Source organism: Coenobita brevimanus, chromosome 98 (assembly GCF_032717465.1).
Source record: "Coenobita brevimanus isolate Jiangsu-jjx chromosome 98, ASM3271746v2, whole genome shotgun sequence".
Classification (NCBI taxonomy): domain Eukaryota; kingdom Metazoa; phylum Arthropoda; class Malacostraca; order Decapoda; family Coenobitidae; genus Coenobita; species Coenobita brevimanus.
The window spans coordinates 21,986,429-22,010,562 of record NC_137051.1 but is presented as its reverse complement, the minus strand read 5'-3'; the positions used below and the strand labels follow the sequence as shown (position 1 = coordinate 22,010,562).

Genomic DNA, 24,134 nt, shown 5'->3' with positions numbered 1-24,134 from the left:
ATTCATCCCAGACGAAGATTTGACACCTAAATGTGGGACATGTCTGGGAAAATCCGGACATATGGCAGCCGTAGGAATATGAGCTCTCTCCTAGAATCTTGAGACAACACATGCTGAATTCCTCAGTGTTTGTGTCTCTGTTTGCATCAGGTACAGTCATAAGAATAACTATCGTTACCCTTCAGAGCTATGCACTATGACACAACGACAAAGTGGTGTGAAATGATGGGACAGGAAAGTTTGTACCGCAAACCTGTCAATGTTGGTTATGTGAGACACAGATATTAGAATTTGTGTTAGAGGTAATAAAAGCTAAGTAGGTCATTTGGCCTATGTGCATAGAGACAATACGTTTTATTATCCAGCACCGAATTCATTAAATAAAAATATAACAGAGTGATGTAGAGTCAGCAACACACATGTGGACGGGCAATGAGTATGTTCCCCCATGCCAGACGTATGATATTACTTCAGGCAGTGCAAGCCAAATTAGTAAATTTCAATGTAATAATGATATGTATTGCATTCTACATATAATAAATGTTGAGTAGAAGGAAAATAATAATACGTGTTCCGTCTCATTGATTTAACCCATGCCGTCCCGGCGACGTGAATTAACGTCCGCGCATGATGTGCATTCATGTCCCGGCGATGTGAATTAACGCGGCAACATTGCAAGGTCCCTAATTTGCACAATTTTCAATTTTCGCGAGTGATTTTTGGCACGTATACACGGGACACCTTCCTCTCTTCCTCTACAAGATGCCAAGCAGGGACAATGCCTTACACTGCATAACCTCTTCCCCCCCCCCTGCATGCCGTTGTCTAGGCAATTCACCTGTTACCAGTGACCTGGCCAATAAAGACATTCAGGGCCAGAGTGATTCCCCAATCGATGACAATGTGGAGGACAAAGTTTACATAGCATTAGAGGAAGAAACAGTCAGAAATGATGATCAGGTAATGTGGGAAAAAAAAGGTCATGAATGGTGAAACAATCTGTTTGAAAACCAATATACTCTTGTACTACATATAAATTCGTACCAAGTAAATAAATAAATACTGTTTATGAGTGGATAAAATAGTTACCCTCCCATAGAACTTGTTTTCTTTGGTGCCAGCCTGTTAGAAAACCCAGTCAGGTAAGGAAGTAGTCGTACCTAGATCGAGTATTTTAAACCTCAGGTGAGCGATTTCTCTGAATTTTCGATGTTTCTCACCAAAAGCGGATGTTTGAGCCAAAAAAAAAAAGGTCCAAAAATGTCAGGACTGGGGCGTACCACTGCCCAGAAAACGTCGGGATGGGGCGGGTTAATATTTTTATACCCAACCCCTGCTTCTAAAACAGCTTCCAGATGTCTGAAGCATCCATATGAACCATTTAACCACCCATCTAAAGCAAACAAATGAACTCGTGCACCCCTGCTAGACAATCACTAAAAAAAAGAAAAGAAAAAAAAAGTTGATGCTTACCGATTTAATACCCTTAAAAATAATTTATTTGTTGTATTCTGTAGATAATAAGTGTTGAATAGTAGGAAAATAATAAACGTGCCGAGTTGCATTATTAATCTTCGGCAGGGTGCTCAGGATAACGCAAACACGTCCTGTATATTTCCCTGCCATATGGCTCATTCTTGATCATTATTCCAACTCTTGTAATGGGATTGTGATATGGCAACACTAGATATGGGAGGGGCAAACAGCAAGGACCCGTCCACATAGCCCAGCTAATGTTCGTTTGGCATCGAACAGTCCTGGGGGTAACGATAGTTTTTTTTATGACTGTACAAAAGTTGAACAAACACTTCTCCACAAGAAGGTAACTCACTTCCAAATAGTCTTTCACTTGGTTGGCCAACAAGCCAAACCTTGGTTTTGCTCCTGCTTTTCATCACTGGCATTGACAGTTTCACTTCAGTCATAGTAAACAAGTGATTACTAATAACTCAAAAGGCAAATCCCTGGGGAAAAAAAAAAAGTGGTTGTTACTAGAATGTAGCCTCCAATGAAGTAGGCTTAAAGCAAATACTTTTTTTTCAAATAACAAAAAAGATTATTATCACAACAATAGTTTTGTTTATTAGGCTCAAACTTTGGGTAAGATACGGCACCAATAAATATAATCCAGTCTGGCTAAAATTTTGTGTCTCAAGAGTTTGCACCTAAACTCATAATATACACTTCCAGCAAACAAAATAATCCAGAATCTATTTTCCTCTCCTTAGCAATAAGGACCACCCTAATAAGTAGTGCTTATGCTCAGGGACTGAGTTGTGATGTTTGTGATTGTTGGAGGGGGATGGGGGGAGTTGTGTTTTGTGTAACAGAAGGGATGTTTGTGGATGTGTTGCACCTGTCTAACTGCCATGTGCTGTGGTGCTGTCTTGCATTTGTTAATATAATGCATGTGATATGGATCCACTGTCTGTTTGAAGTGCATTGAACAGATTCACTTGTATGTCTTGCACTTGTGATATATAGAGAGCAAACAGGGCATATATACAATAGCATGTGTGGGAACCAGGATTGCTCTCAGTGTCTCCAGTTAATGTGAGAAGCAAGAAAATGACCACCATAAAGTCATTTCCCTTAGTTTAAAAATCGGCATCAGGAGATGCTGTCCCCATGTGGGAGATGGCACCCTGCCAGGCTGGACCAGGGTCCTCGTTGCAGGACATAAGGCAGGTTGAGGAGATTTTGTCCCCAGACTAAAGTTGCATCTGTTTCTTTCCACCCAGGTCAGGGATGACACCATAGGAAGACTTGTCTCCATTATCTCCAGTGTAGTGAATGTGTTGTAAATTAACCTTTTTATGAGAGTAAAGATGACAAAACTGAAAGTATGAGAGTAAAGATGACAAAACTGAAAGCAGAAATATCATAGAATAAATCTGAATGCTGTGTGTAAGGTTTGTGGAAGAATAAGAGATAAGATAGATGTCAGAATATACAGTATAGTGAGTAATGCACATTAAGTCAGTAAACTAGGAACATTTGGATTTAAAGACTGTATTGAGTACATACAGGGAGTGTTTAGTTAGGAATACTAAAATTGTGTTTGTTCTTGTAAGTGTGCTTATTAATAAGAGAAGACCCTTGTTCAGTTTTTAAGTTTCCACAGTATAGTGATCCGATGGTTATCGCACATACTGTAATTGGTACCAAACATGTTACTTGATAATGGAATTGCACGATAATGAAAGTACAGAACTTATGGAATTTATCCCATTTAGTACCAGGCATCCCAAGTGCAAGCCCAAATTTTGCCCATTCATGACAGTTTAGACCTACTAAATATGTACATACTGTTATGTTAAGTATCGGAAACATAAATAGGCATGATTGGGTTAATAGAAAGTGGTGAAAAGAACACAGTAAAGAAGTAATTCATACCATAGAGAGACCTGACATTAACTTGAAGTAAGGGGTTCCAAGGCTAGGGATAGAGAGCTAGTGGTTTTCACCACCTGGAATAAACTCCTCAAGTAGGACCTCGTCTTTGAATCCCTCAGAGCCATCAGAAACCACAGTCACTGCATGATCATTGTCAGCAGAAACCAGCACAGGTGCATGATAACAATGTTTATGAGCCCAAAAATGTGCTATAATGGCAGGGGTGCAGATATTCATCTCGCATTGATAACAAAAACTGCTATAACCAAGGGATCACTGTACAGTAATACCCTGCTATACAATCCCCCTCAGTGTGATACCCCGCCTTTGCGATGTAAAAAAATTGACACTCTTCCCATCCTGTCAGTGGCCAGTCCCTGGTTATTTTTATCCAGTGTTTTTTTTTAACCAATTTTAATGATATTTTAGATGTAGCTTTGGTGTTTAGATTGATTTACAAACTGTTTTTAGATTAATGTGTTTTAGTCATAGGTGAGGTGAACGCTGTCATTTTTATGTACAGTTTACTAAGTTTGGTTTTTTCCAGACTTTTTCTTTGATGATTTTTTTTTTTTTTAAATGTGAATTATGCATGGCATTTAGACTTAGTTTAATATGTTTTCAAGCTATTTGGGGGTTTAGATGAGCCAGAAACTTGTTTTTGGACACATCTGGGTAGATTTTGGACTTGGCTGGGGGGGGCATCCCAAGACTCCCAAACACATCCCCATACAAAAGTTTCTATGTTTTAACATCCCTGGTAACCAATGCCCCAGCTTAACGATGGGTTTTCCCAAATGCATCTCGTCATTATAACGGGTATGCCCTGTGCTTCAAGGGATTTCTTACTTAAAAAAATTAAAAAAAAAAAATCCCACCTTCATACTGACAACTTTGGGCTGCAAAAACCAGAAAATTTTTATAGCTCTTTATAAAGTAAGAATGTTATTGCTCATCTAATTTTTCAACTCTTCCCAGAATAACCTGTAGTCTATAATCATGATCAGTGTGTGGAGAACTTACATTATCAGCTCAGGTCATCATATGCTTCTCAAGCATGTATCACTGCAGACAGATTGTGTATTATTTTTGTACAGCTATATATTGATTACTCTTTTAGTTAGTATCACTGCAGACAGATTGTGTATTATTTCTGTACAGCTATATATTGATTACTCTTTTAGTTAGACTAAGTCTACTAAAGCCAGTGCACCTGTTGTAAAAGTGGTCTTACAGTATTTAAAAAATGTAGTGTTTTCTGAAATACTAAAGATGTTTTTGTAAGTAAGATATTCCAGGTAAAGATGAAAACCATTTTTAATTTTTTTTTTTTTTTCCTCAGCATACATCAGCCATTCTGCATCACGTGAGAGATTAGCATACATCTTCCGAGCACTCCTTCCTCCAATTCCTGAAGACACTCTACTACTTGATGTTGGATCAAGATTGGGGGCCGTGTTATATGGGGTTAGTTCATGAATACTGTAGTTGCTTCTTTCTGTTGATGAATTAATGTCATATGTAATATGTTAATATGTGACATAAATGGTGTTGGTAGGTGGGAGTGCCCATCATCCGCTCATTCATTGTAGTGCCACCTTCATGTGGCAAAATGGATTCTTGTAACCCTGGGTGGTATTTATGGAACTGTGTTTGGTGGTAACCCCACAACCAACCCCTGGGATAGGGTAAATGAATTTTACCACCATATTTCTTCCAGGTTTGATGGCAAAGAGGGAGTGGGTGTTAGGGATTAGAGTTTCCCCACCCTCTGTTCTTACCATCTTACCTCTGGCAAAGGATTAGAAAGTCATTTACTGGGATTCTGTGCCAGCATAGAGCCTAGAAAAAAGAAAAAAGTTTATAAGCTTGTGTACAATGTGAGAGGTATGGATTGTCAGTTTCAGGGACAGGAGTTGTGAATGTGTTAACGAGTGCAAGGCATGCTGTGATTACCGTATGTTATGGCATATTAGACACTCCCCACCCCCTAGAAAAAAGACAGAAAATATGCCTGCATCTGATATGCTGAGGATCAAGATCGCATGTAAGCTCTGGTTACCAGTAAGTGGTGGTTTCAGTGCCGCCTTAACCTTAAACTATACTCTAAACATCTTCCTCACAAAAATTTCCTTAATCTTGAGTGTTGTTAACTTTATATAATGGTAGTGAAGCATGTGTAAGGGTTAATGAGCGTCCAAGTGAATGGTTCATGATCGGTGTGGGTGTACGACAAGGGTGTGTGATGCCCCCATGGTTGTTCAATAAATATGTGGACGGGGTGATGAGAGAAGTAAAAACATGAGTAATGGAGAGAGGGACGGTGTTGGTAATGAATGGTGATGGATGGAATGTCTCTAATTTGTTGTATGCTGATGATGCAGTACTACTTGCAAATATCACACAAGAACTTGGTAGACTGGTGCAGAGTTTTGATAATGTCTGTGAGTATCGTGTCTTGAGAGTAAATGTAGAAAAGAGTTAAGTGATGGTTATTAAGAGAGAAGGTGAATCCCTGTGTAATGTTACCATGAATGGAGAGAGACAGGAATTGGTGAGAGAGAATTCAAATGCCTGGGTACGGTGATAGAAAAGAGAGGAAAATGAGCACAGGAAGTGGAAAGTAGAGTGACACAAGGAGGGAAAGTAGCTTGTGCTATGAAGGCTTAGATAAGAAGAGAGAGTTGAGTGTTGCAGCTGCACGAGGCTTACATGAAGAAGTGTTAGTGCCAACTTTAACATATGAATGTCAAACTATGGTGTTGCATGAAAATGAATAGTCAAAAGTAAGAGCAGTGGAGATGGGACTGTTGAGGAATGTACGTGAAGTACAGAGAGTGAATAGGATACAAAATAATTGAGGGTGGATAGGATACAAAATAATGTGATCCGTGAAAGATGTGGAGTGAGGAAGTCCATGGACACCAGAATTGAAGAGAGTGTACTGAGATGGTATGGTCATGTGGAGAGAATGGATAACAATAGAGTGGTGAAAAGGTATATGTGAGTGAATTTGAAGGAGGGAGGAGGTGAGGTAGACCAAGGAGAAGGTGGAAAGATGGTGGATGAGTGTGTGAGGAAGAGGGGTATGGAAGTTGGTGAGGCTAGGGGACTGACAAGAGATCGAGCTGGCTGGATGAATGTTGTGTGAAGAAGTGCATGGTCAGGGTTTTGGCACCCCTTTTTTGACATGACACCATCCGGATTGACTCTATTGGATACTTTTATGTAAAGCTACGGAATGTGATGAATGTTATTGGCTTATCAGATAGAGCCAGGATTCCGGGGGCTTGAAGGATGAGTGAATGGAAGCGTGGCCCATTGGACTGGGCAAACTTGGCTGTCTGGACATGCTACTCCTCACCCAGCCCTAGGGTGGGAAAGGAGGTCCGAATGATGATGATGATGATATATTTTGCCATTTCACCAATTGCAAAACATGCAAATAATTATGGTAAAGGATAACGAAGGGTGCAGGCATCTGCAAACAGCTGTTGGCGCTCTTGTTTTGATGGCAGCTCAACTGATGACAGGCTGCTTTATACTTAAGTTACCATAGATGGAAAGGCAGGTTATTATTGCAGTATACGAGTATTTGTAAAATAACAAAGAAAAGTCATTTGAAATGTTAGTCTAAGCATTTCACTTATTCATCATTCATTCATTCATCATCTAACCCAGTGTTGCCCCATGAGAAGCGTAGCAGCCTGGGGCTAGGCAAGTTGATCGTAAGATTTAAGATGAGAGTGACCAGCCTTACTCATCCCTGAGTGGCATTATGTGAGCAATAAACCCCAGCCATCCCTTAGATATAAATCTGCACTGGATCAATCCAATTGGAGCACCTTAATTTCCCACTAAACCACCAGGTGCCATAATTTAGTTATATGGTTACCACCCAGCATAGCAAATGGTTTCCTGGTGTACATGAAACCATTTGGTTTGTCACCTAGTGTAGAGTCTCCTGTAGACAGAAGGAAGAGGAAAGAATCAAGGAAAGAAAGAAGAGGAAGGAAGGGAGGAAAGGGCAGTCACCTGAGAGCAGCGATGATGTTATTGTGGCATATATATAGAGTAACTTCAGTATTTTTCTGCTGAGTTCTTATTTATAACCTTTACCACTGATAATATCACAACTTATGCCACCCCAGTTTCTTGGAATCATCTTCTGATGTGGAAAAATGAATGATTAGCAGGGCCTAGACTTAGGAGAGGTGTACGACTTTCCACAGCCACATGGGAAATTTCAATACTATCCATTTATACCATTTTGAGCCGTAAATTAGATTTTGAGGTGGTTAAGAGGCATTAAATGTTACTTAACTTTTCCGTATGCAAACCAATGAATATTTAGCTTTATAATTCTAGCTCATTTAAAACAAGAGAGAATACATCTTGGAGCACTGTCTACCTGCACGCATCTGATGGTATCCTTATTGCTTTACAGAGCAGTGTTTAATAAATTCTTTACTAGGCAGTTACCAACCACTAGCAGTCCATACTTACTGCAAACTGTTCAGGAGCTGCAGAAATAGTTCTTCAGTAAATCATGTATAGTTGAAATGTGATAAAGTTTGGCATGGGAAGATGGCCACCAGTTTAGCTATGCATCATAATAGTAATCTCACACCAAAGCTATTTTCTTATTAGCTGTAAGTAAATTAAAGTACAGTAATTTGTAGTTCAGTGGTTACTTGTATATATTGTTCTATACTGTGGGGATAAACTAATTTATTTGATGCTATTACTTTGTGTTTAGTTACTTCTTTGTATTATCTGTTGGGTGTAAATAAACTGATATATCTCTTGATGAGTTATTTGTCAGCATGTACTGAGGTTTCAAATAAGTATCTTAACCATTTAACATCCATACACTTCAGTGAAGGTATGTTTTAATTCATTATTCATGCCTACTCATGCAGTTCCCATATATAATATATGTGCTGGTAATGTTAGTTGTCCTGATATGTTTTTTCTCATCTTGCCATTAAACAAGAAGCATGGAAAAATTACATAAGAGCCAATGTGGATTTTTTGGTAACGATGTGCTGCCTGCCTTGTCTGTTTACCTACTGCTCTTGGATGAATGATGGTTTGTTGTGTTATGGCAAATAATATCCCAAAGTAACTTAGCAAAATGGCTAGCTGGTTGCAGAATTTACCCATTAAAAATATCAAAGCTTAGTTTGACATGATAAGCTAATGCTCATAGTATTTGATGGTGGAGAGGGTGAATGATGATTGTTGGTGGTGGTAGAGGAAATACACCAAGATAACTTTCCAACATAGTTATCTTGTTGTTGAACTTTCCCAGTTCAGTGTATTAAAGTGTCCAAAACTAACACGCTGGTAATATGCTAGCAAACATGGTAAGGTACTAAACTTACCAGCATTCATCCACTTCTCACTGTCCCCAGCAAACAGGACTTTTTTTATATATATCTGAGAATGATTGCCATAATTGGATTGCGTCTTATTTGTCCATGTGCCTTATATGATGTCAGATGTGGTACTTTGTGTGAAATGGAGATGAACATGAGTGAAGTGGATTGATAGGAGGGTTGACACCAGGCTTATCTGAAAATGACCCTAGTGAGTGGCAGGCTGAAGCTACCTTCTCCTGCAGTCCATTGTCCTCCTTGCAGAAAATGGGGAAGGAGTTGGGGATGTTTGTATAGCTGGACAGCTCATTGTCACCACAGAAGGGCATCCTACACCAGCACTGGGAGGCTGTAATGTGTGGAAGGTCAGATATGTAAAAGCATGGATGATATAAAGAGTGTTGCTTTATTGCCGAATGACAGTTGATATGATAGTAACTGGAAGGTTTTTATGTGTCAAATTTGAATTTGAAAGTGGTGCTCATTGTTACTTATATATCTTGTAATGATAGAGGTGAGGAAGAGAAAGACAAGTTTTGGGAATAGATAGAAGGAGTAATAGAACAGATGCTCAGGAGTTATAGAATGTTTTTGATGGCAGACCTGAATGAGACAACTGACACTGACTCTGTCATGGGAATGCCAGGAGATAACAGTAGTGGATAGCTGTTGAAGGATATTCCAGGAAAGGAGCTTATTCGTCCATCCATCCATCCATCTTCCAATTCTGCGTCACCCCATGAGGAGCATAGGAGCCCGGGGCTAGGCAAGTTGATCCTGACATTTAAGATGAGAGTGACCAGCCTCACTCATCCCTGAGTGGCATTACGTGGGCAGCAAACCCCAACCACCCCTTGGATATAAACCTGCACCAGCTCAATCTGATTGGAGCACCTTAATTACCCTCTGACCACCAGGCACCATAATTTGGTTATATGGTTACCACCCAGTGTAGTAAATGGTTTCCTGGTGTATGGGAAACCATTTGGTTTGTCACTCAGTGTAGAGTTTCCCATAGGCAGAAGGAAGAGGTAAGAATGAAGGAAAGAAAGACAGAAGAGGGAGTGTAAAGTCACCCTTAGGCAGAAAAAAGAGGAAAGAGTGAAGGAAAGACAGAAGAGGAAGGATGGAAGAGAGGAAAGGGCTGACATCCAAAGCAGCACTACATCAAATGAGTGGATGGTGAGCACCCCCATCCATTAGTAATGCATTTTTAATGACAAAGAACACAAATATATGTAGTTTAGAGAGATCAAATGGAGTGTTGGAAGGCTTCTAATTGATTGTATATTTGTTGAGAGAGAGATGCTTGGGAGTGGTTTTGACACAAGGGCAGTAAGAGGATGATGAGAGTATCATATGATTGTGGAATGCAAGATAAAACTGGAAGGAGCATGGTGGACAAAGAGAGGAAGTATTACTCACAGTGAAATAAAGATACTGAGAAACAAAGCAGTGGCAGATGAATACCAGTTTGAGGCAGTGGAGGAGTTAGAATAAATGGATTGAGAGCAAATGGACCTGGAAAACTTCTGGAGTGCATATAGGTAGTTTTTATTAGAAATGTTATAGTTATGATTATTGTTGTAAGGCTGGCAACTACGGTAGTAAGAAAGATGGAATGTGAAGGTTGAAAGAGCAGTGGAAGAAATGAGAAAGAAATTGCAAGATTGGATGCAAGAAAGAGTTACAAATGAAAGAGGGAGGGTTTATAATGAGATTAAAAAACACATGAAGGGACAAGTAGAGAGAGAGAGAAAAAAAAAATAGAAGTAAATGATCTGGAAAGAAAAATTAATGTACCCTACACTGAAAATACAAATCTGTTTGGAAGAAACTGCAAAATTGTAGAAATGAGGGTAAAGGAAAAAAAAAAATTGAAAATGTGAGGGATGAGAGTGGAAGAATACTAACAAATGATAGTCAAGGAAGGAGCAGATGGAAAGAATTTTTTGAAAGGTTGATGAATGGGAACAGTGAGAGCAGAGCAGTAGTAGGCATAATTGATTTTGGTGATATGCAGAGAAGCAGTATGGTACTGGAAAATGTGACACTGACAGAGGTGAAGAATACTTTAACCCCTGCCTTGCACATCGCCTCATATGAGGCAGTATGCTGGCTATCCCTGGCCACGCTCATCGCCTCATATGAGGCAGTGGGTCTCCGTGCCATGATTTCAAACACGAGGAAGCGTCAGTGGTTTCCATGGGAATGTTAACTCTTCCTCTACCTCATCAAAGCAATACCCAAGCCTTGCCACACCGCAGCTGCCAAATACTGCATATTTAGTAATTCAGATAAGTAGTCCACCCTTGGTCACGCTGAACGCCTCATATGAGGCAGTGGGTCTCCACACCATAATTTCAAGCACGAAGTGGTTTCCATGGGAACGTTTTGAGTCTCCCTCTACACTATCAGAGCTGTTGCCAAGCCTTTCCACAACGCAGTTGCCAAATACAGTAATCCCTCCACTATCCGATGTAATAGAGCCAAAGGCATGTCCGGAAGGTGGTCCCATCCAGACAGTGGGCCCCTGCCTGCTGGACTGGTACTTAACCCCTTAACCGCGGGTCGTCACTTTCGTGACGCTGGGGAGCAAGGGATCATACCGCGGGGCGTCACTTTTGCGATTCTGTGTTATTTTGAATTCCCCCGGGCTTTCAAGTGGTAGCTTGTATCATCTGTCAGTACTGCCAATGTCCAACACTAGTCAGCACTCCTAATCTCATCTGTACTCCCATCCATTGTTGACAATTTAGCCATTTCTCCCTGTTCTTGACTCCCCTCCCTACCTTCCCTCCATTACCCTCTCCTCTCACCTGCTCGGCTGTGCTACGCTAAGTAAATCTTCCCTGGAATTTTCCACTGATTTCATCCATTGAAATAAGCTCTATGCCCTATTCTTATACCAAATATATACCAAAAAGAAATAAGGTAAGTGAGAGTGCCATACACCTGGAATTGGCTAATTATCACCTGACAATACCTCACGTGCACTCGTTCGCTAATTTTCGCTGTTTATTTCCCCTTGAAATATGCCATATAATCTATTCTCGTACTAAAAATATATATAAGGAGGGAAGGGAGGAGCCTAAGTGATATTTACATTCACCTGGAACTACCTAATTTATAATGTATTGTCTAGATTTCCTACCAATCATTTCACTGCTATATACTAGCAGCTGTCAAGAGGCTGACATTGGCAGTAATGCATTTCCCTAGGTAGGCCACCCCGGCCCACCCCTATCAGTTCACTGTCATCTTCCAAGGTGAAGGTACGTCTGTTTGCTCCTACTAACTTCAGCCACTTTTCAGCCTCATGCAAAGGGCCCTGTGACCTTTACCCCCTACTAAACCTCGTGTGGAAAGAGGTAAAGGGCTGACAATTGAAAGAGAGTGACTACGATCTGTCTGTTGAGTAAAACAGTGCAAATGGAATTGTAAATAATGTGTAAATAATGTGTAAACAGCAAGTAAAGCAATGAATGTAAATATAAGTGAACTGTGGAAAATAGTTTTATAAGTTACTTCAAGTGACAGTGCATAACACAGTGTAAATAAAATAGAAATGTAAATAATGTAAATAAAATAGAGAACGTGAATAGAAATGTAAATGAGTAGTATTATAAGAATACGAGTATATATACTATGAGTTATGAGAGTGAAGGTGAAAGGGACATTCACTCTCAATGCTAGTACAGTAATCCCGCATTTTTTGCGGATTTTTTGTCTACGGTTTTGCCCTCTCGCGGATTTTCTTAGCATTAATAAGTTCAACTAAAATATCCTTGAATATACAGAAAACAAAAAATTTGAAATTCCCGCAGCTTCCAATTGTAGCGCGGTAAACTCACGCCACCCTCTGTCCCTTTCCCGTGGCCCCTCTGCCAGTGTTACCATATCTAGCATAATTATATTCTTTTAGCATAATTTTGATCAAATTTTCGAGTCTGGAATATTTTTTAGCATATTAGAAGTTTTAGAATCATTCTAGCTTAATATAGAATGGAATGGAATATTTTTGGAATAATTTTATAAAAGCTACAAATCAGAGAGAGAGAGAGAGAGAGAGAGGGAAAGACGAATAAGGTAAGAAGATGTTTGAATAGTTGGTTACTTTCAGTTTGGGCTTGGTTGGGTTGGATTAGGTTAGGTTAGGTTAGGTTGGATTAGGTTAGGTTAGGCTGGATTAGGTTAGGTTCGGTTAGGTTAGGTTAGGATAAGTTTGAGCTTTGTACTTTACCCATGAAACCTAGGTTTTTCCGATGGATTTTGGTATGATTCATTCGATTTTCAGCTTCATTTCAGTCGGAAATGACCATTTTCTGTGTTTCCCCCCCCTCCCTATAACTCCCGATTCCCCAAAGATCCCCCATTATTGCAGGGGGATGAGGGGGGTCATATATCAAAATCTGGTTATTTCCGACGGAAATGATGCTCAAAATCGAATGAATCACATCAAAATCCATCAGAAAAACGTAAGTTTCATGGGAAAATGCAGTATGGGCAGAAAACCGATATTTATCCTCTTACTGTATGTAGGTTCATTTTAATATTTTCATAGTAAACAATACATAATTAATATGTTGCACGAATATGTATAGAATTTTATCATTTAGCTTCAAGTTAGCATAATTCATTTTTTACTTGGAACAAATTTGCTCAATCTAGCATAATTTTTTCATTGTCCTAGCATAATTTCGTTGTTTGGATATGGCAACACTGCACTCTGACCCGCATTCCTCAGTCCACGCCTGACTGCCTCACGTGTCTGGGGTACTTGTAACCGCAGTATGATATGAGCCTCTTGCCTCCCACTTGCTTTCCACATGGCCCCAGGACGTAAGCCAGCCTCACCAAAGGCTAATAATACAATTAGTAAGAACTCCAAAGTGACAAAACGATCAAGAAAAGTTATGACCTTAGCAGAGAAAATTGTGTTACTGGACAAGCTAAGAAACGACCGTGGGAGTGTTTGCTATCACCAGTTAATGCATCTTTCTATTTTGTACTGTTTTGTGAATAAATGTGTAGATAATTGTGTATTACAGTACGGTGTTTACGTTTTTCCTTCATAATGGAGTATGTGCTTTCAGTCTTGTAAGAAGGTATTTCGGGATGAGTATGAAGGTTTCGGGACAATTCGCAGTCACAACAAACACAAAACAATTCGCCTTCATTAATGAAGATAGCTATGGGTGACGCTAGAATATAATTCAAAGGCAAGTACAGCGAGGAAGAAACAAGTTAATTATTGACTAAAGGAGCAACTAATAAATAATATCCAGAACCTACGCTACTGAACATAGACTTTGCTGGATCCCCCTGAAATATAGTTATTAAAGTATTGATTAATTAATAAGTATATTGATAAAAGTATTGATTAGTATATTTATAGAATGGCGGGGAATCGTCCAGGGTGCGAATTGTTCTGAAGGGGAATCGTCCATGTTTTGACGGGGAATTGTCTGACGGCGAATTGTCTCGCAATCAGTATGGACATGGACTGTGTGATGGGCAGCATGGTGGACACAAGTGTAAGATTCAATTGTTAATAGAGTATTCGCGGAATTGACTTTTCGCGGGGGTTACAAGAACGTAACTACCTCAAAATATGCGGGATTACTGTACAGTATACAGGATGAGAAAGTGAATGCTACGTATTTTACTGAAAGAAATTGAATGCGTACAGTGACAATGAACTACTATTACTGAAGGAAACTTATGGATAAAGACTGTAGATATATATAAGTGTTATATAGTAATAGAAATATAAACTGAGAGTGTTTTTATGAATAATAAATGACAACACCAGTGGCGAACTAGCGCAAGTGGGAAAGTCATATGCCCTCATAATTTTCATTGCTTTCACAGTGTTTTTTTTTTGGAATATGGATTCCAAACTATTTGAGAATCATAGAATAGTGTTTCTAGTGATAATATCAGGCTGTGGTAATCATATTACGGGTTGTCGGGAAGTGTAAAGTGGAGACTTCGTTACCCAACTTCAGAGGTCTCCACAAGTCCTACGGTACTCGACAAAGGCTCAACAAACACCCCAGGAGAAAGCTGAAGGTATGTGCCATAAGCATATGTGATTTTAATATTCTAGGACTAATAACTGATTTTTGGCAAATATTTTTAGAGTCTGTCGGGTGGGATCGACCTGGTTGCAAGAATTTTGTATGGAGGAGTGAATGACGGGTTTGGCAACCCAGTTTTTACTTGGTGATGTGATAGTTGTTGGAACAGCTCTAGCTGATAGATCTGAAGTGCATAAATTTAATGGTTATTTCTGTGAGGTGACATCAGGATTCCTGGGGCTTGAATGGTGGGTGAGCGGGAGTATGGCCCATTTAATTGGGCATGGTGTTGGTAGTTCTCCCTGTATCAGCTTTTTTCATGCTCTCAGGATCCTATCTCACCACATCCTTGGATGGAAGACAGAGGTCAGATAATGATGATGATGATGATGGTAATCATTGGACTAACAAGCTGGCTGGTAATGTAAACTACATCCTTAAAGAAAAAAAATGTGCATCTTTTTTTTTTTTTTTTTTTTTTTTTTTTTTTTTTAAAACAAAACAGAGGAAGGAAAACCAAATGAATTAAAAAATAATCAATACACCAGATAATAGGTGTCCTCCATTCATAAAAAATCTGTAACATTTGGACTTAAACAGCTGTAGGTTGACGTTTGGGGGGAAACCACCCTGGGGAAGCGTGTTCCAAAGAGATGCAGTTTGAGGAATAAAAGAATTCTGATAGGCAGAAGTTGTGCAATATGAGGTGTGACAGTCCAATCATGAGCGGTATGAGATGCCCATGTGGCACAGGGGAAGGCATGGAGAGATGGCACAATGGATGTAACTTTGTCTGAGCATTTGCCATAAAAGTATCTGTAAAATAATGCAAGGGAGGCAACATTCTTTCTTGCTTGTAGGGGAGGTAGTTCATTTGTAATAGTTGTTATTAATAATTCTAACAGCTTTGTTCTGAATTTAGTCTAGTTGTTTTAGAGTGACCTCACTGCATCCATTGCACAAGGGTGAGCAATATTGCAGCTGAGAGCACACATGACTCTTGTAAATTATAAGTAACTGCACACAGTGAAGAAGTTACAGACTCTGTACAGTAATCCTATTCAGGTTTCTGTAAAGCAGTTTTAACAACTGATCTAACATGAGAGGTCCAGTTGAAGACATTGTTAAGTGAAACACTGAGAATTTCAATGCTTATAGAGATAGGAATATTAGTAGCATTGAAAGTAATACTGTATAGCAGTGATTCTCAAACTATGGGTTGCAACCCGAAGGTGAGTTGCAAGAGGAATTTTGATGGGTCGCAGGGAAATAGAATAGGCCCAATGCTTTCAGTGTATTTTATTTACTTAATTGAAATTGTAATTTATCCTTATCACACTATTAGCATATTCATAATAACTACGATAGGCTATATACTGGTTACTCTCTCTCTCTCTCTGCCTTGTGGGTCACAAAGTCTTGAAATATTCCAAATAGGGTCACACACTAAAAAGTTTGAGAACTGCTGTAATATAAGAATCAGGCAGTATCTGTGTTTTAGTAAACTATATATACTGTATAGTATTTGGTTTTTGTAACACTAAGTGAGACAGTGTTAGTTTGTCCCCATTCAGTGATTTTAGATAAGTCTTGATTTATGGTGATTGCAGTACTGAGTTGTGAGTTAGAGATATTAAACTTTGTGAGTGGGTGTTTAAGTGTGAATGAACTGTGAAGTGTTCAGTCATCTGCAAATGAATGGATGGAATTATGGGTGACAGATAGATCATTAGTATGAATTAGGAATAGGATTGGAGCCAGAATTGATCCTTGTGGGTTGCTGGTGTTAATCAAGTGGAAATTGGAATATGCATCATCTGCTTTTACTCTTAACTTTCTGTTGCTGAGATATGAGGAAATCAGAGGAACAAAAGATGATAGGCTATAGCAAGGGAGTTTGGATAGCAGAGAACAGTGCCACACTCTGTCAAAAGCTTTAGAAGAGCTACTGCTTGAGTTTCTCCACATTAGTCAATTGACTGATGGATGGTATGAGTCTGGAGATTGCGCATATCAGCAGTGGATCATTCTTGACAAAAATCATACTGTCTATCACCAATTAAGTTGTTGGTTTCAAGATGTTTAACTATGTGCTTATTAATTACAATCTTAAATACTTTACCAAGAGAAGATGGGATAGCAATTGGTCTGTAATCAAAGGGACCAGATGAACTTCCTTTCTTAGGAATTGGGTAGATATTGGCATCCTTTCAAGAATTAGAGAAGGATGAAGTGTTTGTGTAGATAGCTTGAATAATTTAGCTAGAACAGGAGCAAGTTCTGGGCAACACTTTTTCAAACTAACTGGAGGAATTCCATCTGGACCTAGAGCTCTGTTGGTCGGTACATTGTCTAGGATGGATCTTACATATCTAGTCAGTATCTTAAGCAGAGAAATTTTGGGAGTCAAGTTCTAGTACAGGGACATTCTGTCTGACATCTTTTAACCCCTAGGGTGTGCAATTCTCCAGCCTCGACTGCCCTCCAGAATGCAAAAACAGGCCTATTTTTCAACTTTCTCAAAGGTTAAAAGTTTTATGTCCGATTTATAGAGCTTCAATTTACACACCTGAAAATGCAAACCCCACCCTCCTAGACCCAATAGTTACTGAGCTATGGCCCGTCAAAGTTTATAATAGTTACCCGTCACCGCCCCGGCGAGAAAGAATATACACTGCTCGCACCTGTTTTCATCACAAAAAAACGTTAAAAAAATCACCAGTGTCAATATTTTTTGGTGTGTATTGATGTTATAAACCAATGTAATGTGCTTAGAAAAAAATAAAATGGTGACAAACCTCCCCAATAAATATGATAAATAGTAAAAATTATCCTCCCCTTCTTTCCCCTCCCCATACTTCCAATCCCGTCCCTCCCCTTCCTTTCCACCCCTCCCCTCGCCTAACTTCCCCTCCCCACTCCCCTTCCCGCTGAGCTGTCAAATCTAGCCAGGGAAAATGGTCATGAACCCCCTAATAAAAATATGATAAATAGTAAAAATTATCCTATCCTCCTCTCCCCTCCCCATACCTCCAGTCCCCTCCCTCCCCTTCCTTTCCCTCCCCTCCTCTTTTCTCCCTTCCCTTCCCTCTCCTCACCTAATCTCCCCTCCCTCTTTTCCCCTCCATCCGAGCTGTCAAATCTAGCTAGTTTTTGTTTTGTTTCTTTTCGATTTTGAAGGCTCCAACATGTTTGCAAGTGTTGGCATACAACAAAATTTCTTTTTCGAGTGGGTTTCAAATAAAGACAGCTAAAATAACTGTGGTGTGCATATCTGTATGCAAAGACACGAATAAATTACAGGTAATGATTCAAGAACACACACCATAAAGCGTAAAAAATAAGCAATATTCGAGGCCAGGGAGGTAAAGATACTGCGTGCTAGGGGGAGGGGGTAAGTGTAGGGGGTTGGGGGTGGTGGTAGGAGGTGGTAAGGCCAGGTGGGGGAGTATGGGGATGGAGGGATGGGAGGAGACCACCTCAAGACACAAAGGAAGGGCCCCAGTGGAGTACAGGGACAAGGAGGGAGAGGAGGGGGGAAATACCCTTCCCCAGTCATGGGGTGATCCAAATGGGAGGGAGGGGATGCATGAGGAGGATGTGGGAGTGGTGGTGGTGGTGGTGGTAAGAGGGGTGGGAGGTAGGATAGCAACAAGGTAGTGGGGTAGAGGGATGTGGCGAGAGGGAGGTGGGGGGTACACCCCCCACCGCATGGGTACGGGCCTGGGTCCCCCCTCCGGTGTGTCCAACACTTAGTTCTGATTGGTTAGAAGCTATCTGCATCACAGTTGGGGTGGAGCCAGCCATGGCCAGTTTTTTGTGGATGTCGCACGATCGGTGTTGCTTGTCCTTTTAAGAAATTGCGCAAAAAGCCCGATCGATGAGATTAGTACTTTAGGGGTTAAGGTAGAATTTCTGGTAAATGTACTGGCAAGGATGTTTGCTGTACCACATGGGTCATTTGTAATGTTATTCTTGTGAGATAGTCAAGGTTCTGGGGGCTTGAATGATGAGTTAATGAATGTCTGGCTCATTTCTCTGGGCATGCAGTTGATAAGTTTTCCCACATTTATGTTTTTCGTTTCTTTACTTTCTGGTCACTACCTCACCCCATCCAGAGATGGGAAATAACAGGTCAGGATGTTTATAACATTGATGATGTTAATGATGGCATTATTTACTGGTAGTAATTATTTTTTCTTTTGGCATATTTGTAATGATATACATGTTTAAGTATCTATTATTAGGTGGTAGGTGGGGGTGCTCACCATCCACTCACTTGATGTAGTGCTGCTGTCGGGTTTCTGCCCTTTTCTCTCCTCCATCCTTCTTTCCTTCCCCCTCTTCTGTCTTTCTTTCGTTCATTCTTTCCCCATCCTTCTGCCTACGGGTTACTTTACTCTCCCTCTTCTGCCTTTCTTTCCTTCATTCTGTCCTCTTCCTTCTGCCTGTGGGTGACTCAACACTGAGTGACAAGCCAAATGGTTTCCTGTACACCAGGAAACCATTTACAATGCTGGATGTTAACCATATAACCATATTTTGGCACCTGGTGGTTTAGTGGGTGATTACAGTGCTTCAATCGGATTGAGCCAGTGAAGGTTTATATCCAAGGGATGGTTGGGGTTTATTGCTGATGTAATGCCACTCAGGGATGCGTGAAGCTGTCACTCTCATCTTAAATGCCAGGACCAACTTGCCTAGCCCCGGGCTTCTATGCTTCTTATGGGGCGACACTGGATTGGACGATGGATGGATGGATTATCTCGTATTTAAGAAAGTGGTAGGTGGGGACACTCACCACCCACTTACTCAATGTAATGCTGCTTTGGTTGTCTACCCTTTCCTCTCTTCCATTCTTCCTCTTTTGTCTTCCTCTGCCTACAGCTGACTTTACACCCCCTCTTCTGTCTTTCTTTCCTTCATTCTTTCCTCTTCCTTCAGCCTGTAGGTAACACTACACTGAGTGACAAGCCAAATGGTTTCCTGTATGCCAGGAAACCATTTACTTCACTGGGTGGTAACCATATAACCAATTTATGGCACTTGGAGGTATAGTGAGTAATTAAGATGCTTCAATTGGATTGAACTGGTGTAGGTTTATATCCAAGTAGTGGTTGGGGTTTAATGTTCATGTAATGCCACTCAGGGATGAGTGAAGCTGATCAGTCTCATTTAACTGTCAGGACCAACTTGCCTAGCCCCAGGCTCCTGAACTCCTAATGGGGCGACGTAAGATTGGATGATGGATGGATGGATAAAAATAAGAACTATGTCCTTTGTAAATAATCTAAGAAATTTAGTCCTGTTTACAGCTGCACTTACTGTAATATGATAACAAAGATGACTTATTCTGAAATGATATATGGTATATATATATTTTTTTTATTTTTTTCCTTTCAGGCACACATATATTCAAAATGCCAGAGAATAGTAGGAGTTGAAATAAATCAAGAGTTATGCCAAGTGCAACAAACCATTATCAATAAATATCAGTTTCAGGTAAGAATTTCCCATGTGTTTCCAAACAGTTTGGTAGCAAGGCACAGCTTTTATTTATTTATTGGAATTGCAGTTGCATTGATATGCAGGTATTAATTATATTTACCAGTTACATCACCAAGCCCTCGTCAACTACCACTGATTTAGGTTGTGTGAAATCACAGATGACAAGTCCCGTGCTGGTAGAATATGCCCACACAACATGAAATATAATGGAGTACTGGACAACACTTGCTACACTAAGATGCAGACACAACATTATCAATGTAGGAAGTCTATGGGACAACCCATAGAGGCAGTTGCTGACCAGCACTCAATGGGTTTGCTTGATCAGATGGACCGGGGTTGAGAGACAATAGTATCAATCAGTGTTTGTTTGTTTTTTTCCATTTCCATGAATAGTGTTGTTGAAGTTCAGTATTTCAGGTTCTAGGAATGGTACTGGTATTTAAATAATAAATTTGTTACAGCATTTGATACTGGTGTGCTTGAACAAGAAAACTCTTTTGTTTTTTTTTTTTTTTTTTTTTTTTTTTTTAAAGAATTTCATTTAAGGCTAAATTGGTTTATTCTTTTCTGTCCATGTATAATTCATGTCACCCTTTTATATCATTGTGTTATTTTTGAAGTGAAACAAAGAGTGCCATATATGGTATGAAAGTACTGAACCAGTATCATAATTAGGAATAAGATTCACGGAAAAGTTTTTAACAACTTGTTATTGCTCCTCTCTTCCTACTTCACCCATCTTTCTTCTCGCTTTTTATTACTCCTCTTTCATTTTCAGGTGGCTTTACATAGAGTGATAAACTTAATGGTTTCCTGTAAGCCAGGAAACCACTTGCAATACTGGGTGGTAACCATATAACCAACCCACACATGTTCTCTACATGTTGGCAGGTGGGTTCGCAGAGGGTTAGTGCTTCTTTCTGTAAAACCACTAACTCAAACACAAACGGCCACCCCTTATAGGATTATGGCATCTGGCTACAGATAAACAGTTATTGGGAAGGTAAATGAATAAGAATTAGTGTGTTTAAAGATAATGAAATTAAAGTAATCAGTACTGGGGGTAGGGTTTTTTTTTTTTCAAGAATACTCCCCCAGTATCCCTGCTTGTCGTAAAAGGCGACTAAAAGGGTTGGCGGAGGGTTAGTGCCCCTCCCCGGAAAACAGCTAACTAAAAAAACAAAACAATAAGCCTCGGACAAGGACTGACCAAACAATGACAACCAAGGACCGGACAAAGGACATGGTTATTGGAACCTGGAATGTAAGGGGAGCGAATGATGAGGTGAAAGAGAGAGAGATTGTTCAGGTGCTTGAGGGTGCGAAAGTGGATGTATGTGGAATAACTGAAACAAAATGGAGAAGAGAAAATGTGAGAGAATGGGAGTATGGATGGGGTATATGTGCAGGAGTAGGTGAGAATGAGAGGGCAAAGGAAGGAGTATGTATAGTTGTGAGTAAAAGATGGAAGAGGAGCATAAGACAGTATGGATCAGTTGGGTCAAGGATTGTGTGGGTAAAGTTGAAAGTTGAAATACAAATGTGTGCGATTGTGTGTGTGTATGCGCCAACGCAAGATCATTCTAGAAGAGCGAGAGAAGAGTTCTGGACAAATGTAGAAATGTGCATGGATAAGTTTGGAAGGAATGAGAGAGTGTTTTTGATTGGTGATATGAATGGTAAAGTTGGGAATGTGAAGGTGGATAGAATAGTTGGTGAGTGGGGTGTGCCTACTGAGATAGATGAGAATGGGAGTGCGTTAGTGGACATTTGTGCTGGGAGGGGGTTGGTGATAGCCAATACCCTCTTCAGGCATAAAATGATCCACAGGTATACATGGCGAGTGATGAGAAGGGCGGGTGGTGAACTGAATGAAAGGAAGGCAATGATTGATTATGTGTGTGTGGATGAAAGGATGCGAAGATGTGTAATGGATGCAAGAGTTTATAGAGGTTGGGGGAGTGGACTTTCTGACCACTACTTGGTGGTGGCCAGAATTAGAATTCAAGTAAGATGGAGGAATAGAAGAAGGGAAAGACGAGAGGAAGGAGTAGTTGCAAGGAGAGTGGAAAGGTTACAAGAGGATGAGAAAATGGCAGAGTATAAGAGAGAAGTGGAGGAACGATTGGGCAAATATGAATTGGAGCAGATGGGAGATGTGGAAGGTGTGTGTAGGATATTTACAGAAGAAATATGTGCAGCATGTTGTGATGTGGTGTGTGGAAGGAAGAGAAGACGGAGGGGGGTGCAAGGAACAGCGTGGTGGACTGTAGAGGTGAAACAGGCTGTGGCACAATAGAAGAAAGCATACAAATAATGGATGAGAAATAGGGGCGTTGAAGAAGTTGAGAGGCGGAAGAGAGAGTTATATGTAGAAAGAAAGAGAGAGGTGAAAACATTAGTAAGAGAAAGTAAGAAGAGAGTGGATGAGGAATTTGGAAGGAATTTGAGTGTAAAGTGGAGGGACTGTAAGAAAATGTTCTGGAAAGAGGTGAAAAGAGTAAGACAGGGTGGAAGTGAAGTTAGCAGGGGAGTGAAAGATAAAAATGGTAGATTACTAGTGGAGAAGGGAGAAAAAGTGAGCAGATGGAGAGAACACTTTAAGGATTTGTTGAACGTAGAGGATGGAAGTAAGGCGAGTATAAGTGGCTGGGGAATGGCTGGGAGAAGGAGGGAGGTGAGAAGACAGGAAGAAATCAGTAGGGTAGAAGTTGTGGAAGCAATGAAGAAAGTTAAATTGGGGAAAGCCCCAGGAATTGATGGAGTGTGCGGTGAAATGCTGAAGCATGGGGGAGAGATAGTAGTAGAATGGATGTGGAAGATGTGCGGATTGGCCTGGGAGGAAGGTAGAGTCCCGGAGGATTGGAAGTCGGGTATAATTATTCCCTTGTACAAAGGAAAAGGGGAAAAAGAAGTGTGTGGTAATCATAGGGGCATTTGTCTTTTTAGTATAATAGGAAAAGTGTATGGTAGGATACTTATTGACAGAGTTAGAGAAAGAACAGAGAAATTAGTTGGAGAAGAACAGGGAGGCTTTAGGAAGGGAAGAGGTTGTGTAGATCAGATATTCATTCTTAGATCTTTAGTGGAAAAGTTTCTAGAGAAGGGAAAGAAGTTGTATGCAGCTTTCATGGATTTGGAGAAAGCATATGACAGGGTGGATAGACAAGGATTGTGGAAAGTGTTAAGAATATATGGAGTAGATGGGAAGATGTTGAATGCTGTGAAGAGTATATACGATGGTGCGAAGGCTGCAGTGCATGTGGATGGTGAACTAAGTGAATTTTTCTCTTTGAAAGTTGGGTTGAAACAGAGATGTGTCATGTCTCCATGGTTGTTCAATCTGTACATGGATGGGGTAATAAAAGAGGTACAAGGTAGGGTAGTGGATGTTGGAGTGGCCTGTTGAGAGAGGATAGTGTTTGGAAACTCCGTTCCAAGAAGCAGACGAGACCATCCATTTTCTAGAGTCTTGACTGGGACTTCCTTCCATGCAGTGGCCCAGTTGTAGATTGCAGACTTGATGTTGTAGCGGCGAAGGTTTTGCAAAGTCTTTGTATGCAGCGTGTGTTAGGAGTGTAATGCTGTATGGCAGTGAGACCTGGGCAGTGAAGGAGGAAGACATTCGCCGGCTCAGACGTACAGAAATGACAATGATTAGGTGGATGTGCAGTGCGTCCCTGCGTCCAAGGCCTGGAGGGGCTGGGTTTACAATGGAAGAGTTGAGAGGTAGGATGGGACTGGAGTGTATTGGTGTTGTGAT

The 24,134-nt window shown here is 40.4% G+C and overlaps 1 protein-coding gene across 1 annotated transcript in view; it reads left to right on the top strand.

Annotated features, from left to right (window-relative positions):
* The window catches only part of LOC145414094 (uncharacterized), a 153,162-nt gene that overhangs the window by 97,150 nt on the left and 31,878 nt on the right, over positions 1–24,134 (top strand). Inside the window, exons 5-6 of the mRNA XM_080283654.1 lie at positions 4,739–4,863; positions 20,264–20,362. Of these exons, the coding sequence (XP_080139780.1) occupies positions 4,739–4,863; positions 20,264–20,362 (224 nt within the window). The remainder of the gene's footprint in view (positions 1–4,738; positions 4,864–20,263; positions 20,363–24,134) is intronic.